Source organism: Ranitomeya imitator, chromosome 4 (assembly GCF_032444005.1).
Source record: "Ranitomeya imitator isolate aRanImi1 chromosome 4, aRanImi1.pri, whole genome shotgun sequence".
In the NCBI taxonomy this organism is placed as follows: domain Eukaryota; kingdom Metazoa; phylum Chordata; class Amphibia; order Anura; family Dendrobatidae; genus Ranitomeya; species Ranitomeya imitator.
Window position 1 is genome coordinate 667,466,947 of NC_091285.1, and position 18,542 is coordinate 667,485,488.

The window sequence follows — 18,542 nt, forward strand, 5'->3', positions numbered from 1 at the left end:
AACGCTTCCAAAAAATAGAGTGGTATTTTAAACTAGATGTAAAAATTATGCCCAAATTATATAGTGGATGCTTTCCTGAAACGGAAAGTACTTGCAAGCAGCATAATACAAAGAATAGCAGGTTTACCCAGAATCCTTTGCAGTAGGCGGAGCTACTTTCCGTTTCAGGAAAGCATCCACTATGTATTTCCTTTAAGTAGAGGGCTTTTCGGTCTCTTTCGTCCCGCTACATTTAGCCCAACTTGGGTCTCTCCCTAAGGTGGCTAGCATATATGTACAAATTATATAGTGTGAGTAGTGTGAATAATGCATCAGATTTCATTCACTAATTGGGGATCCTGGCCACAAAGTGACTGTCCAGAATTTTGTTGCTGGTATAGGTGACTCTAAACATATAGATATGTATCTGCTGTCCATTATTAGTTATCCAGGCTTCATTAGGAATGAAATAACATATAAAAAGGGCTATCGATGGCTCGGCCCTGACGTTTCTAGAGCGCACTATAAATTTTTGTAAACTGCGGTGAAAGGGATGCAGTGAGCAAACATATGCTGAACCGATCACACAAGCCAGGACAACAGCGGGCAAGATGAGGCAGTATAAGACTGCTCGGTGGTTTTAGGCCACCATGCTAAATGTAGGAATATCTTATGTATAGCTGGAGTTAGCTAAAAAAAACTCTGACTCCACCAGCAGAATAGTGAGTGCAGCTCCGGCGTATAATATCGCTAGAAGACAGAAAATGAATGTAGCTGAGTTGATGATGAGACTGCTCAGGTTAGGCAGGCTGTGTTGAGTTGCGTGATGCCCTAATCATCTGTATCCTGCCTAGCGAGACACACACCAGCAGCGCGCTATCAATTGTACACACACGTGTTAGGTGTGCATTTAGATCTGTGTGTGTTTGTGTAGGGGGAGTTGTGATGTATTAGTTTTGTGTCTGATTGCTTATCTCTTTCTCTCTCTTTTTCCCCATGTGTTCTGATTGTGTGCGCATGTGTTACAATGTGTCCGTCACCGTGTGTTCCATTGTGTGTAATTGCCCCACCATCTGCCTTCACGCATTGTTCTGTGGTGTTGCCGCACTGCACGGTTTTGTTGGCTTTCTTTTGTTACTGTGCTATTTTATTGTTGCTGTTCCATTATTTTGTTTGTTTGTTTGTTTTTTTTTGCATTATCCCATTGTGTCGCTGTGTCATTGTGTTGCTGTATTGTGTTGTGTAGCATTCTCAGCGCCTTCCCCCGCCGGGTCCAACAGGTTTGTCACAATTGGATCACGAGACAGCAACTTTCTGAACCTCCCCCAGCAGTCTCAAGTAAGTCAGAGATATTCCCTGATATGTAATTCACCACTTACTAAACGTAACTGTCCCTCTTGCTTTATACGCCTCCCCGTAACCTACCTGTAATAAGCCGTCTACTAATCGCAGCTCTCCATGGAATGTACCGGCCCCTAATCTGTAATACACACAGACAACTAATCGCTGCCTAGTCTGAGACACACGGACGACTAATCTCTGTAATCCATAATGCACGACCCCAATTCATTGTGTGCTACCAAATAATTTGCCATATAAACTAATCGCAGTGCCTCTACTAGAATACAACAAAATCACTAATCCCAGCTATCCTTATTCCATTTCATCTCACTATGTAATATTTGGCCCCGATCTGACCAGCATGTGAAATCATTCCCAATGTTACAAATATCATTCGTGCACAATGCTGTACTTGTATATATAGAGCTGAATAATTCTACAATTTTGCTTTCTATACTCAATGTGCCTGGTAAAACAACCTCCGATAAGTCGGAGCCAAAGGCGTTAGCACCGAGAGTGATCAAGAGAACTTGGTAGTATTGAAAGTTTACTATTTGTCACCGTTATTTCAATTTGCCATTAAAGAGGCTGCCCACTACTAGGACAACCCCTTCTTAAACTAAATGTTCGGCCCCGATAAAATAATAATGCCTATACTCACCTCCCGTGCCGGCGCCATTCCGGCGGTGTCGGCACCCGCGGTCTCGGGGCTGTGATGCGGGGGAATGACACATGATGCCTGTCTCCACCTTCGGACAAACTGAACAGGAAGAGGAAGTCTGGACTGCAGTTGATCCCTGACTTCCTCTTCCTGTTCATTTTGTCCGAAGGCGGAGACAGTGACACCAGCTCTGATTGGGCGCCGGCGTCACATGTCACAACTAACGCACAAAAGCCCCAGGGAGAGCGCCTGCTGACATCGCAGGAATGATGTCAGCATTGGAGAGGAGTAAAAGGGCTTCATTATTTTATCGGGGCTGAACATTCCGTTTAAGAAGGGATTATCCTAGTAGTGGACAACTCCTTTAAAGATATCAATGACCTGTGGACTCTAAATTTCATCTTTTTTATCTACTGAAATACAAATATATTTTTCTATCACTATAGACATATTGTTCTTACCTCTCACTGACAAATTAAGCTTTTTTTTCTTTTTTTTAAAGAAAGGGCTTTATTAAAAACATATAAGAGAATATAACATGAACAGGTGCTTCTCACAATATTAGAATATCATCAACAAGTTAATTTATTTCAGTTCTTCAATACAAAAAGTGAAACTTATGTATAGTCATTACAAACAAAGTGATCTATGTCAAGTATTTTATTTCTGTTAATGTTGATGATTATGGCTAGCAGCTAATGAAAACCCAAAAGTCATTATCTCAGTAAATTAGAATAATTAACAAAAAACACCTGCAAAGGCTTCCTATGCGTTTAATAAGGTCCCTTAGTCTGTTTCAGTAGGCTTCACAATCATGGGGAAGACTGCTGACGTGACAGATGTCCAGAAGGCAGTCACTGACACACTCCACAAGGAGGGGAAGTCACAAAAGGTCATTGCTAAAGAAACCAGCTGTTCACAGAGTGCTGGATCCAAGCATATTAATGGAAAGTTGAGTGGAAGGAAAAAGTCTGTTTCACTAGGCTTCACAATCATGGGGAAGACCAAGTATTGAGTGCATTTACTGAACATACATTTCAGATTTTAAAATAATTTGATGTTATAAAGTATTCTAATTTACTGAGATAATGACTTTTGGATTTTCATTGGCTGTAAGCCATACTCATCAACATTAACAGAAATAACCACTTGAAATAGATCACTCTGTTTGTAATAACTCTATATAATATATGAGTTTCACTTTCTGAATTGAAGAACTGAAATAAATTTACTTTTTGATGATATTTTAATTTTGTGAGAAGCTCCTGTATTTATATATGGAAATACAAGATATACAGGAAGAGTGATACAAGCACAGGAAGAAGGGTGGGTGTACCTGGATACAAAATCTATAGTGTAGTATACTGCACCATTATGTCCATACATTAACTTTTATATAGCACAAGAAAGGGACATATACACAAAATATACCATGGAACTTAAGACGTACATCTTAATCCTCTTCAATAAGTCCAAATAGTGCAATCATACCAAAAAAGCGATATACATAGAAAAAATTATATATCCATGCAAGTATCTATCTATAATAATAGGCTCATATGTAATTAAGCCCATAGAATAATAAGTATAAGAAGAAAGTCTTCAATAAACTTTTTCAATAATAATAGTTGTATTGGACCAAGGTATCACAGATGAACATACAAGCAATACATAAATGGACACATTGAGTAAAAGTATAAAGGTAATGTTACCAACAGTGCAGAGAAAAAGGAACCCAACACACCCGACGCGCGTTTCGCATGGGAAAGCTTTGTCTCTGACATTACGAAAGTGCTATAATCTGTTATAAAACTGAAATAACATCTTAATATACAGTTTCTTAAAGGAGTTGTCCAGTCTAAATTGATAAATCTGCAGTCACTCTGTGTGACTACAGACTTCTGAATCCTCCAACGCACCCACTGGGAGCTGCGAGGAGGTTCGGAGCTGGTAACAGCGGTGATATACGCATTATATGTACTCCCAGCCAGAGCCCGTCTAGTGGGCAAGTTTATGGAGCGAGATCACGTCCGGTCATCCATTGGGCACTTGTATGGAGCCAGGCCGCGCCAGGAGTATGCATACTGCATATATAGTCATACATACAGAGTGAATGCAGACTTCTCAATTTAGGCCAGACAATCCCTTTAATGCCATATTGACCCTACATGGTAGCATAGATTAGTGATGTTGTGTTACCTGCTTTGAGCCTTTCATTTATCTTCACACCAGTCAGCACACTTATGTGTTAGTTAGACAGATAATGTTGATGCGCCTTTTACCTTTGGTTCCATCAGTGCAGGTATGATTACTGTTATTATGGAGCGGATATGTACATACGCAGCAACATTGGTGACTTTTTTTTCTGCCATTATGAATAAGACGTTGACAAGTAAACACGAAACTTCATGACGATACGTGCCGCTATTGCAAGATCTTTTGCCAAACTTGTACATATTGCTATCGAGGATGGCGATGGTCCAACGTTCCTCTACAAGAACATTTATTTTGTTTTTTTTTCTTTAGTGTAGTTTTATCAATAATTTACGTGGTTACTTTCTTTATTGAAAAGTTCTACCATATTATAAATGTACTATATTAAAAATATCGCAGTTCTCACACAGGCCATGAAGGATCCTTTCACGAAAGGGGTTCCTTCAAGGTTTACATCTCAAAGATCCTTTCACAAAAGGGGTTCATTCAAGGTTTCCATCTCCAGGATCCTTTCACAAAAAGGTTCATGCAAGGTTTCCATCTAAAGGATCCTTTCACAAAAGGGGTTTATTCAAGGTTTCCATCTCAAGGATCCTTTCACAAAAGGGTTCATGCAAGGTTTCCATCTAAAGGATCCTTTCACAAAAGGGGTTCATTCAAGGTTTCATCTCAAGGATGCTTTCACAAAAGGGGTTCATGCAAGGTTTCCACCTAAAGGATCCTTTCACAAAAGGGGTTCATGCAAGGTTTCCATCTAAAGGATCCTTTCACAAAACGGGGTTCATGCAAGGTTTCCATCTAAAGGATCCTTTCACAAAAGGGGTTTATTCAAGGTTTCCATCTGAAGGACTTTCCAATGGAAATCATGGACATATTCACCATATGGACCCCTACACATTCCACCTTCAGGAGCTTTTATGGCCTCCCATGCTAAATCCATAGGCCTTAATATGGATTTGGTTCCCTTTGCCGCTATAACTGCTTCCATTGCACTTGGAAAATTTTGACAAAATTTTGGAAGAGTCTGTATGTATATAAAGAGCACACTCAGGATACACCATTAGAGAGTACAAGTCACCTCCTCCCTCTCCTTGCACAGTGATCTTTGCCCATAAAATAATGCATTTCATAACACTCTCAGGCTATGTTCACAGATTGTGTTTTTGCAGCCTTTTTTAATGCAAATTTTCAGCTGCGCTTCACAGTACCAGCAAAGAAATTTCAGAAATCTCATGCACACACATTGTTTTATTTTTCCTGACTGTTTTGTCAAAGAGCTTCGTATTTGCAAAATGCAGCATGTCACTTACTTCAGCGTTTTTCTGCGTTTTTGCAGCATTTTTTGCATTCACTCTTTGTAAGCAATAAGTGCAAAAATACTGCAAATAATGTAGATATCAGGTTTTGCTGCATTTTTGCAGCATTTTTCACTCTTTGAAAGCAATGAGTAAGTGCAAAAAATGCTGCAAATAATGTAGATATCAGGATTTGCAGCGTTTTTGCAGCGTTTTTCACTCTTTGAAAGCAGTGAGTAAGTGCAAAAACTGCTGCCTCGAAAAAAATCCCTCGTCAGATACATTAAATAAAATTATCACGAAAAGGAGAATGCTATGTAAAATGTATTTTAGTGTTCCTTTTGTGGTAGTATTTTTTTTATTTCTCTATCCGTCTATTTATAAGGTCATGACTGAAAGTGTTGGCACCCTATAAATTGTGTCAGAAACTTATACAGTTATACACATATTTGTTTCCTTTGTGTGTATTGGAACAACACAAAAAAAAACAGAGGAAAAAAAGGCAAATTTGAAATAATTTCATCGTAGCAGGTAGTCTCCTCTCACCAGCTCAGAGTGAATTGCAAATTATGTAAAAGGATTGTGTTTATAAGAAAATTCTGTTCTATTTAATTTTTGAGATATCTGCCTGATGAGTGAAAATATACGTTTTAAATCTATTTTCTCTGTTTTTTTTTCTTTCTTCCAGTCGTGGTTCCTTTAATATTACCGCTAAGCTGCAAATCTATGAGCGGATGGAACAAAGATTTGTGACACGGACCCCCACCCTCTATATACACTTGACTACAGGAGGTCTTCCCCAGAGCAAGCACGGAACACTAGGACCTTCTACATAATGCGTACGACAGAAAACCTAAAAAAAAACAAAAACACAAAAAAAATGTCAAAAAAATAAAGCTTTTTTTGGGAGGTGGGGGCAGAACGTTTTAATGTCTGCGCTGCTTAACACCCTCTGGTAGTGAAGGGAAAATGCCACTCCCTTATCACCCCTTGTTTCTCATCCCTGCTAATTTTGTCTCGTCAGTGCTTTCCCACTTGTCATATCCCATTCTCACCTCTTCAGATTTCACTTTTTACAAAAAGATATGAGCGCTCGTGTCTCATCTGTTGGTGACATAATCGGCTGGGGTATTTAGGACCTCAGGTCTCTTCCTCCAGTGGCATGATATATTTGTATGGATGGAAGAGACTTTATATCTATGGAGTCCGTGCCTCATAACATTGAGTTTTCGAGTAACCATGAAAGAGGTATTTCATATCACTAGTCATTTGTCGTCCTGTCTCCTGATCAGTCGGGTAGAGATTAGTGATGAGCGAACGGGCTGGGATAAGGTGTTATCTGCTAGGGTGCTAACCGGGTGTCTTCGGTGTGCTCGAATACTATGGTCGAGTCACCGCGGTTGCATGTTTGTTAGGCAATCCCTGCATGTGTTGCGGTTGTTGAACAGCTGCGAGACATGCAACCGCGGGGACTCGAACATAGTATTCGAGCACACCGAAGATATGCTTGAGTCACCGATGCTGATTGTCTCGCAACTTTTTCAACAGTTGTAATACATGCAGGGATCACCTAACAAACAGGAAGTCTATCCATGTGTTGCAGCTGTCAAACAGCTACTAGACATGCAACAGCAGGGACTCGAACATAATATTCAAGCACACCGAAGATATGCTTGAGTCGCCGATGCTGAATGTCTCGCAACTTTTTCAACAGTCGTAATACATGCAGGGATTGCCTAACAAACAGGAAATCCATCCATGTGTTGCATCTGTCTAACAGCCACGAAACATGCAGCAGAGGGGACTTGAACATAGTATTCGAGCACACCAAAGATATGCTTGAGCCGCCGATGCTGAATGTCTCGCAACTTTTTCAACAGTCGTAATACAACAAGGGATTGCCTAACAAACAGGAAATCCATCCATGTGTTGCAGCTGTCTAACAGCCACGAAAAATGCAGCAGCGGGGACTTGAACATAGTATTCGAGCACACCCAAGCTATGCTCGAGTCGCTGCTGCTGATTGTCTTGTGCCTTTTTGACAGTTGTAACACATGCAGGGATTGCCTAACAAACAGGAAATCCATCCATGTGTTGCAGCTGTCAAACAGCCATGAGACATGCAACAGCAGGGACTCGAACATAGTATTCGAGCACGGCAAAGTCACTGGGCTAGCACACGAGCATGCTCGAATAACGCCTTATCCCAGCACATTCACTCATCACTAGTAGAGATATTAATGACTTCAGAAAGCAGAAAAAAAATATCCAATACATTTTTACAGTTCTCACCTGTAAATGCTTTTATTTTATACAAAAAAAAATCTAAATTTTTAGTATCATCTGTGTTTTAAAAGCTTAAGAGCATAAACGAGCACCATGGACATAACGGCAAGGGACAATGACGTAACTTCAAACACTTAAGTGCAATGATTTAAAATTAGTTTTTAGTATTTTTTTCTTTCAAGGTTACTATTTAATAGCATAAAAACATTTCTTTTTTTACGTTTTTTTTTTTTTCTCTTTTTCCAGAAAGTCCCTTATTTTCCCAGCGGACTCTAAAAATAAAAAAAATAAAAAATGGGAAAATCTGTCTGCCTTCAGACATTAACAGTTTTTTTTTGGAATTTTTTTCTTGCACTAAATATAATGAAATCTTGTTATTATCGTTTCTGTGTTTGCATCTGTTTGACCCGTTGCACTATTTTTTTTACAAGTTCTTTGTAAAAAGAAAAAAAAAAAAAGAAGAAAGTAAGTCGAAACGTGAAATGTTTAACCGAAAGAAAAAAAGCAGCAGAGTATTGATTATATTCGAAAACTGTAGTAGGTTTTATCTTTTTTTGGCGGAAATATCCAATGTTTTAGCTCAATTAAATAGAATTTGGCAAAAAAAAAAAAAGGTGAATAATGTAACTTCGAAAGTAAAATTTAGCATTTTAACACAACAAAAAAATTCTCCGAAAATTTGGTCTTTTTTTTTTTCCAGTATATTGATGTCTCGAAAAAAAAAAAACAACAACTTTATAAACAGAGATTAATTGAAATAAATCTTACTTATTTAATATTTCTAATGCCGGAGTGTTAAGTACTAGACTTTGACAACCACGGTAATATCCGAGAGTGTTTGCCAAGTTTTAACTTCTCATCGATAAAAGTGATATTTCTGTTTCCAATGTTTGTCAATTATCAATTTATTTTGAGATCTGCTGGACAAATATCGTTTTTTTTTTCTGCTGCTGGTTAACAACTATATGTAATGAGTTGGATGTAAGATTTTGGAAATTTTTAACCCCTTAGGTGCTTTGCTTTTATTTAAGAGAAAAAAAACACATCTGAAAACCAACATTAAAGCATGATGCACTTTTTATTTTTTTTTTATTTTTTTTTTAGCGTTCCCACTTTTTATAGGAATTATATTTAGGGTGTGATTGCAGGGTGGGGTGTTAAGGAGGATGTAGAAAACTGTTCAACGGCCATTTGTAGAAAAGGTTATCTTTATGCTCCTGTGTGTGCTTTTTTTCTTGACAAATTGGATTTTTTTTGGGGGGGGGTAGGATAGGGAATTCCATAAACATTTAATTTGCTATAAACTGGATATTGGGGATTCATCCTAACTGGAAACCATTCCTAAAAATCTCCCAGCGAGAGGGTTTCACGATTGACAATTACCAGCCTGCATAGTGCCTTTTGTATAATTCTGTAATGGTAAAGATAAGAGGAGCTGGGATGTCTTAAAAAAATAAATAAAAAGGAAATTAAAAATGAACGTTGACCCCCCCCCCCCCCCCAAAAAAAAAAGGTCCATGACAAAAATATTTTGTTATGTGATTATAATATTATAGATTACAATCCTCCTTTCAGTATTACAGGATTAAACCCTTTTTTTATCATTCCATAAAACAATCCTAATTACTTAAGACGCACTTGTCATACAATAGTGAGATTATATACGACTTATGTCTACAGTGAAGTGATCATTATGATAATGCTGCAAATAATTTGGCTTCATTAGTTAAAAAAAAAGTATTCATAATACATTTATTCTTTCTATGAAGCAGAGTTTCCTGTACATTAATATATAGAAACCCCCGAAGCACTAAGCAGAGGGGGACATGACTTTAGGAGGGGTGGATCTTTAACTCCTAGCATTCGGCTCTGATTATTGAGTAATGTTCTTTTTATGCGCACACTTTTAACAGTGAGTAAACACATTCTGCACTTAAGCAACTGCATTTTTTCTACAGAAGCCTATATGGGAAAACCAACCCCCCCCCTCCCCAAAAAAAAGACTATCCTGATAATCAATTAATGTTTATGGGACTGAAGGAGATACTTGAGCACTGTATTCTGCTACCTCTGTCAGGCGGGAACAAGTATAGGGATGAGCGGACCCGTAGAAGTTTGGGTTCTGGTACCCAACCCAATCTTCATTCCGAAAGTCCGTTCCGGTTTCAGAACTGTACCCAAACTTAAACCAAGACCGGAACCCCATTGAATACAATGGAGACCTGAACTTTGGATCTGAAAAAAAATATATATATATATCTGTCTCTCGCTTCAACAGACTTCCCTTGAAACTCCGAACATTACAATGGACTTCTGGCAGAAGTCCGACTTCAGTGTTTAATACCGGACACCATGGACTTCTGGGAGAAGTCTGAGTTCAGCGTTTAGCACCGTAGACTAACTGTACGGTACAAACCCCTAGGCATCTCTAGTCTGGGTAAGAAAAAAAGCTCTCTCTGCAATGAACTTCCCACGGAACACCAAACATTGCAACGGACTTCCCTCAGAACTCACAACTCCCCCGGAACTCTGAATATTGCAACAGACTTCCCATAGATCACCAAACATTGCAACAGATTTCCCTCAGAACTCCCCCGGAACTCTGAATATTGCAACAGACTTCCCTCAGAACTCCCCTGGAACTCTGAATATTGCAACAGACTTCCCATAGATCACCAAACATTGCAACAGACTTCCCTCAGAACTCCCCCGGAACTCTGAATATTGCAACAGACTTCCCCTAGAACTCCGAACTCCCCCGGAACATCAAACATTGCAACAGACTTCCCATAGATCACTGAATATTGCAATGGACTTCCCCCAGAACACCGAACATTCCAATGGACTTCCCCTGGTACGACGAACTCCCCCAGAACATCCAACATTGTAATGGACTTGCCCCGGAACACCAAATCTTGCAACGGACTTCTCCGGGTACTCCGAACTCCCCCGGAACTTTGAATATTGCAACAGACTTCCCATAGATCACCAAACATTGCAACAGACTTCCCTCAGAACTCAGAACTCCCCCGGAACGCTGAATATTGCAAAAGACTTCCCCTAGAACTCCGAACTCCCCCGGAACATCGAACATTGCAACGGACTTCCCATAGATCACCGAATATTGCAATAACCTTCCCCTGGTACGACGCACTCCCCCAGAACACCGAACATTGCAATGGACTTCCCCTGGAACTCCGAACTCCCCTGCAACTCTGAACTTCCCGGGAACTCCGAACATTGCAAAAGACTTCCAGGAAAAGTCAGTGTTCGGCGTTTAGCACTGGACACTAACTGTCCAGTATGAACTCCGAACTTTTAAGATCAGGTTCACTCATCTCTAAACAAGTACCAAATGGCTTTGTTCCTCTATATCATTCGGAAACTTCTCATGACATCGCTCATGTATGGGAGAAGTTGGGAAAATTTGCTTTTGGGTTCCATTCCCGTTTGTGTTGACTGCTATCGGAGCTAGTACTGATCACAGCAGTTTAGGGTGAACAGCGACCACGACATCTAAGTGGTTAGGGGTGGGAGACCCTCTGTCACCCGAATGTGTTCCTATTCAGACCTGTGCTATATGACCCTTAGATTTCTATATATGCCCCTGACTAGCTAATTATTTTGTAACTTAGTGGCTAAGCACGTAATTATCTAAGAAAGGCAAAAGTTGACCAACATGAAGATATACTGAATAAATAAATTATCAAAAAGTTTGAACTTATTTCCAAAAACAGATTTCCAATCACAAGAAGAATTCCCTGATCTTCACGTCAGGACCGGATTATATATTCGACATTAGTGTATGATAAGTGCGTGTTAAGTTTAGCGTCAAGATGCGAAACATTTATTATTTCTAAGATTAAAAACAAACAAACCGGGATTAAATATAAAATAAAGTTAGAGGTGAAAGACAGTGAATATAATCTAAGAAATGACTATGAAGAAACACAGAGGTATTCTCGTTAATTTTGCGAAGAATAATTTACCTCTTTAGGGGCAAAAATGATTTGAACAATTTTTTTTTTACAAAAAGGCCGTTAATAGTTTTCTGCTCTCCTCAGAAGGTATACAGTTCTTGTAGCTCTCGAGAAAGGCAGCATATCTATATATAAATATAGAAATATATAGATATATCATTACATTGCATATCCAGAATGAACATCCCTCCTCTCTTCTCATTTGGTATTTGACCCACTTTTAACCATTCTCCCTCTTATATTTCCCTTTATTCTAATCATATTACCACTGTGTATGCTCCACTGCTCTCCGCAGAATGTGTAAATGGAATGCTTCATGTCAGTATAGCGCCCCCTTCTGTAAAATTTTTCCTCGTTCTCATCTTCTTTTTCGACCAGTGCTCTACTGATGGACTCATCTGGTAGCCCATTTAAAGTTTCCTATTACGTCTTTTCTAAAACTATGTAAACTATACGTCATCTCCACTCTCATCCCTCTGAATTTTCTATAACCTTCCCCTTTCCCTCCTCTCAGCACTTACTCTCTAAACCCCACCCCTGATTACCTAAGCCCCACCCCTGATTATCTAAACCCCCCCTGTACTTCCTTTTACTATTCACCTTTCTCATTTCAGCTACCCCGGTTCCTCTCCTTTTAACGGCTTTTTAATCTCCGACTCTCTTGTCTCCCTACTCAATGTGTATTTTATCCCTGCTTGAAATATTATCAGTTTTATTTTTTTTTATACGTTTTTTAATCCCCCTCGTACCCGAATCGCGTCAGCCCTGCCCAGTATCCAACCCTACCCCTGTGCTTCCCCATTGGATGGCTATTATTATGTGTATGTGAAATAAAAATCATTTCCTGGAAGTAATCTTGGATACGACTGTTTTTTCCATACTACACCCAACGCATTTTACAAAACAAATATGTGAAAGAGTGAAGATATCGGTACACAGACATTTAGTGATTATGTTAGTACATGTAAATACAAAAGATCCACCTTCGGCAGATAAAATTCTAAATTATTGGAGCCAATAAACACAGGGCATTTGTTGTGACCAATCTTATAAATATGGTCCGAGTGTGGAAGGTGCCAAGAGGATAGAAGGATAGAAAACTGGACGCGTTTCGAAATGCATCCATTTTTCTATCCTCTTGGCACCTTCCACACTCCGACGGATGTTCTAGAAGTCACAACTCAATGTAAGTGTATGAGAGCCTGTACAAGGTTCCAGTAGACCAGTGTTCCCCAACTCTGGTCCTCAAGAACCACCAACAGGTCATGTTTTCAGGATTTCCTTAGCATTGCCGAGGTGATAATTGCATCACCTGGAAAGGCAAGAATTCCATCACCTGGGCAATACTAAGGAAATCCTGAAAACATGACCTGTTAGTGGCTCTTGAGGACCGGAGTTGGGGAGCCCTGGTGTAGACTAAGGGCAGATTGAGACATCTGTATTTTTGGTGCGGACAAAGCATCGGATCACACTTGGACCAATGTTAATCTATGGGGCTTGGACATGTTCATTTTTTTCATGGACAGAGTCTATCCAAGGAAAATAAAAGTAGCTGTGTGCCAGAGGTTGATCCGATATTCGGATGCAAGTCAATGAGCTCGTGGAAACCATGGGACTGCATTCAGATGACATCTGATTGCGGTCAGATTTCCATCCATGGACTGACAGAATGGAGAAGATGGAGACATTTTTTTCTCCATCTTCTCCTCATCTGAAAGAATTGGATCACACTATGCACAAACTTTGATCATAGTGTAATTTGGATAATCCACCTGATTGTCTGAGATGAGAGATCCTACAGTCGTCTACACAAGAAGGCCGGGGGGGAACCTGATCGTGGTAGCGAAGAGCAGAAGATGGCGGCTGCTAAGTATTTTACTGATACCACTCTGAGGGTGAAATAGCAGAAAAAAGCCGAAATAACGCTATAAAGAAGTGGCCTGCCATTACAACAAATGTACAATCAGAAAATGCTTAAATTAGGATTTTGTGTTTTATGTATTTTTTTCGCAATGTATATTGTCCTTTTAGTACACCAAATGAAGAGTAATTTAGCAATTTTCACATTGGTCAGTGAGCCTGTTCTAGACTATCTGTATTATCAGACACAGGGTTATAATGGCAGGTAACACCTCTTCATAAGCAGCTGATAACACAGAATCCACCAATGTCAGTGACTGATGTAACGGCTCACGTCCTCCCCTTCCCGTTACACACGCTCTTAGATGCTTCATTATACAGCGGTTCTCAGTATAATGTACATGTGGATTTCCTGAATCAACCGGAAGTAGGAGTCTAAAATAGACTCAATTGTAAGTATGAAAAATGCGAGATTTCTCAAGTTAAATTATTTTTTTTAAATGGTTTATTGAATTATTAATTTACTCACTTTTATAGCGCCATTAATTCCCCAGCACTTTACAGACATTATCGGCACTGTCCCCGTTGGGGATCACAATCCACATTCCCTATCTGTATGTCTTTGGAGTGTGGGAGGAAACCAGAGAACCCGGAGGAGAAACCCACGCAGACACGATGAGAACATACAAACTCCTTGCTGATGTTGTCCTTGGTGGGATTTGAACTCAGAACCAAGGCTGCAGTCGTAATCATTGAGTAAGGGTGATAGGTGAATTTTTGAATTTTTGGGGAAATTATTACAATTTTACAAGCACAATAGAGTAAAAATCTTACTATGTGAGTGTAAAACACCTAGCAAACAGGTTTGAGATGATAAAACTCTCAGTATATTGTGGCACCCAAGGAGTCCAGATGCCACAGTGGCAATGCCTCCCCCACAGGGGGTGATGCCATGCCTGGAAGCAAGAAGGGATTCTCTTAGCAGGTACGCTGCTATATGGAGCGCCCCAACCAGGGCAGCGGGGTACTCGGTACCGGGTTCGGTCTTAAAGGGGATGTCACGGTGGTCTTTAAGGGGATTTGTGAATAAAGTCTATTGTTCGTGACGCCACCTGTGGTGTTCGGTCAGTGGGGACCGACGCTGCTTAAAGGGGTCCTCTGGGGTGATGGTATACAGCAAGATGGTGACGCTTCCTACAGGTGCCAAGTGTATGGCAAGATGGTGTAAGCCGATAAATGAGCAAAGAACGAGGATACAGGTTTGCAAAGTCTTTACCTGATTTACTGATGGTAGTAGTAGTCCTCAGACCAGGGTACCAAGTGCAGGGTGGCGGTGGTCCGGCCGGCTTGGAGGTAATAGGAAATCCCTCTCCCAGGTGAGGTCCATAAGCCTTTCCTACTTGCGCTAAGATGGCGAGGTCCGTGCCGCTTGAAGCTCAGTGCAAGTCCCCTCTCCTGTCCTAAGACAGATGTCTGTACGATAGGCAGTTCGAGCCTGTTTATAGGGACTCTATCATGCCCTGGGCTCTAAAGCTACTTCTTTACCTCAGACTTGATGCAGGTAATTGACATACAGTCCTATGCTCTCCAATTCTGCTAAGTGTCCTAGAGTCCCACTATAGCCTCGGGCTCCCGGTACCCAGTTCTGCGCTCTGGCTCCCAGGGTGTCCTTCTGCTGTCCCCCTGCTGAGCCTCTTCCTCCTCTGTGCTTCTTCCCTCTAAGCTCCTCCACAATTCAACTCTCCTTCTGCTTCTCACTCTTTCCAGGGGTAGCAGCTCTGTTGTGGCTGCTCAGCCCCCACATCTTCTCCAGACATCCTTCTGCTCTCCTGGAGACCAACTGTCTCCCTCAACTGTCTCCCTCAGATTGTCTAAGACTGACAGGCTCCTCCTCCAGACCAGGATACATAAAGTCTAAGGGAGCTCCCCTGAATCCGGGTTCTGAGCTCCCCCTCCTGGCCTAGATTCAGATTGTGTTGAATGCGAGTGCCTTACCTGATAGATAGGATGTCCCTTGCCTCCAAGTGTGATATCACCCTCCCTGAAGGGAAGACAACATCACTGCAGCAACCGGTTACCTGGGGGTGCTGCACATACAACACCTTTCCTACTCCAGACCAGAAGGGGGATCTCTAAACCTGGTTTCAGGGTAGCTCCCTATATGTTCTGGTCTGGAGGAGGAGTTAGTTAGTTCAGTGTGAGATAGTGAAGGACGAGGAAGCAAGTGAGGAGAAGCTGGGGATAGGAGCTGCGAATGAGCTCACCTCAGGACTGAGCACAACAGACCGGACACCGGAGTCCGTGGTTGTGTGGGAACGGCATGCCCAGCAACTGAATCCAGAGAACAGGAGATTGCAGGTCAGGCCATAACTGACACCTGAAGGTACAGCTGCATACTAGAGCCCAGAGTCACCACGAGGGAGTGACACTTTGAACAAGCTCAAGCTGCCTGCCATGCAAGTAGTATTCCATTTAAGGAACAGACTGAGTGAGGGACTTGAGGAGAACTACAAGCATCAGGAACCAAGAGAGCAGCGCAGTGGGAGGTTTCCAACCCCACCTGGCTAGGGGAATTCTCAACTGCTTCCAGGCTGCCCAGATCTCCAATACCACCTGTTACCTGTGCTCTGGACTGCACCTACAATTAAAGGTAAAGAAACTGCAGTCCCTGTGTCCTCAGATTTCTTTGCTACACCATCTGCCCTGCACTACAACCACCACCATCATCATCGCATGACTAATACATATAGTCCTGGGGTCTAGCTCTATCTGTGGAGAGCTGTACCAACTCTGCTGCATCACAGCCCCAGCGAACTCTGAAGCAGCGTCGGCTAACACCTTTATTGCCGAGTACCACAGGTGGCATCATGAATAGTGATGAGCGAATATACTCCTTACTTGAGATTTCCCGAGCACGCTTGGGTGACCTTCGAGTATTTTTTAGTGCTCGGAGATTTAGTTTTTATTGCTGCAACTGAATGATTTACATCCCTAGCTACCAGGCAACCCCCACATGTACTTATGCTGGCTAACAGATGTAAATCATTCAGCTGCGGCAAGTGGAGCACCCCACGGGCTGGGGTACTTGGTACCGGGTCCGGTACTTAAAGGGGATGTCACGATGGCGACCCGGTCCGTGGCCCTGGGCACCAACGTTAGAGGCAAAGGTCTTTAAAGGGATAAAGTTTATGTTCGTGACGCCACCTGTGGTATTCGGTCAGTGGGGACCGACGCTGTTTTAAGGGGTCCTCTGGGGTGATGTTATGGCAGCTAGATGGTATACCTTCCCACAGGTGAAGTATATCCCCAGGGATCCCGGTGTGTAGATGGTGAAATGGTTAGAGGCGCAGAGAAGAACCAGGACACAGGTTTGCAGTCTCTTTACCTTGTTTACTGTTGGTTTCAGCAGCCACAGTCCAGGGCATGTTTGTGCCATGTCTGTGATCTATTTTTTTTCTACAAAATTAAACAACTAAATGAACATCCTCCAAGGCCGGTGATTCCATAATTTTTGCCAGGGGTTGCATATCTTCCAACGCGAAACCTTTGATTCTCCCAAGACCTCCTTTTCTCCTTCACACTCATACGTTCCTCACCCAATGACCTCCGAGACTTCTCCAGAATATCCTCCTTCCACTGGAATCATGTGCCTCAACACATCCAATTACCCACCACATTTGGATCCTTCAGACGGAACTTGAAAACCCATCTGTTCAAGAAAGCATACAACGTGCAATGACCTTCCCACCACTGAAGCTGCCGTATCCCCCCAACCTACTGTCTCCTTCCCCATTACTCTGTAGACTATAACCCCGCCAGGGCAGGACCCGCTCCTTTCTGTATCAGTCTGTCATTGTTTGTTTGTTCACCAAATTTTTATATTTGCATCTTGCGTGTAACTGGAGCGCCCCCAGTAGGGCAGTGGGGTACTCGGTATCGGGCCCTTCGGTTCTTGAAAGGGGATGTCACGGTGGCTGACCCGGTCCGTGGCCCTAGGGGACGTCTGTTAATAAATGGGGGGAAAGGTCTTTAAAGGGGAAATGTTCGTGACGCCACCTGTGGTATTCGGTCAGTGTGACCGACGCTGCTTAGGGGTCCGCTGGAGTGATGTTATGGCAGCTAGATGGTATACCTTCCCACAGGTGAAGTATGTCCCCAGGGCTTTCCAGAGTGTAGATGATGGATGGTGTGAGGCGCAGTAAAGAGCGAGGACACAAGATTGCAGTCTCTTTACCTTTACCGAAGGCTTCAGCATCCACAGTCCAGAGCACTGGATTACAGGATAGGCAGAGTCCGGCCAGTCCGAAGGCAAATCCAGAGTCCCCTTATCCAGGTTGAAATCTGTAGCTTTCCTCTAGCGCCTGAGTGTTGTAGTCCCTCCCTGCTGAGCTTCTTGGTGAGGTCCTCACAACTATCGTAGATGTAATGTCTCTTTCTCTCTGTCCCCCTGATGGATAGGATAGGACAAACCCGTATGACTGATGGCCTGAGACTTTTTACAGGGACCCTACGACGCCCCGGCCCCCACAAGTTGCCACCCTGCCTCCTGGGTATAAGGTCGGGCAGCCAACGTGGAATTAACTGTCCTGCCAGTCTCTGAAGTAAAGCATATAGATCCTTACTCCCTCGGTGTTCTGGCTACCGGCTTCTGCGCCTCAGAGGGAGGCAGCCTATTGCAGGGCAGAACTCCCTCTGGATTCCTCTCCTTGTGCTATGACTTCGTTTCTCACTCTCAGCAACGCAATTCCCTTCGTGTCCTTTCTTAGGATGCTGCTGCACGTGGGGCAGGCGCAGCTTCGTGAACCCTCGTTCTCCACAGACCTCAGTCTGCATCTGGCTCCCTCTCACTCCAGCCAGCTTCTCCCTAACTTCCTATCCTGACTACCAGTTTTACCTAATTGTGAGGAGTGCCCTAATAGATAGAAG

The 18,542-nt window shown here is 42.1% G+C and overlaps 1 protein-coding gene across 10 annotated transcripts in view; it reads left to right on the plus strand.

The window, feature by feature from the left end:
* The window catches only part of NFIX (nuclear factor I X), a 278,075-nt gene extending 269,838 nt beyond the window's left edge, over positions 1-8,237 (plus strand). For 7 of the 10 annotated variants that reach the window (XM_069767170.1, XM_069767174.1, XM_069767171.1 and 4 more), the window contains 2 exons: positions 1,226-1,317; positions 6,179-8,237. In XM_069767170.1, the coding sequence (XP_069623271.1) occupies positions 1,226-1,317; positions 6,179-6,193 (107 nt within the window). In that variant the 3' untranslated portion in view covers positions 6,194-8,237. The remainder of the gene's footprint in view (positions 1-1,225; positions 1,318-6,178) is intronic. The other 3 variants (XM_069767178.1, XM_069767179.1, XM_069767180.1) reach the window with 1 other exon arrangement.
* Positions 8,238-18,542: the final 10,305 nt, after the last annotated feature.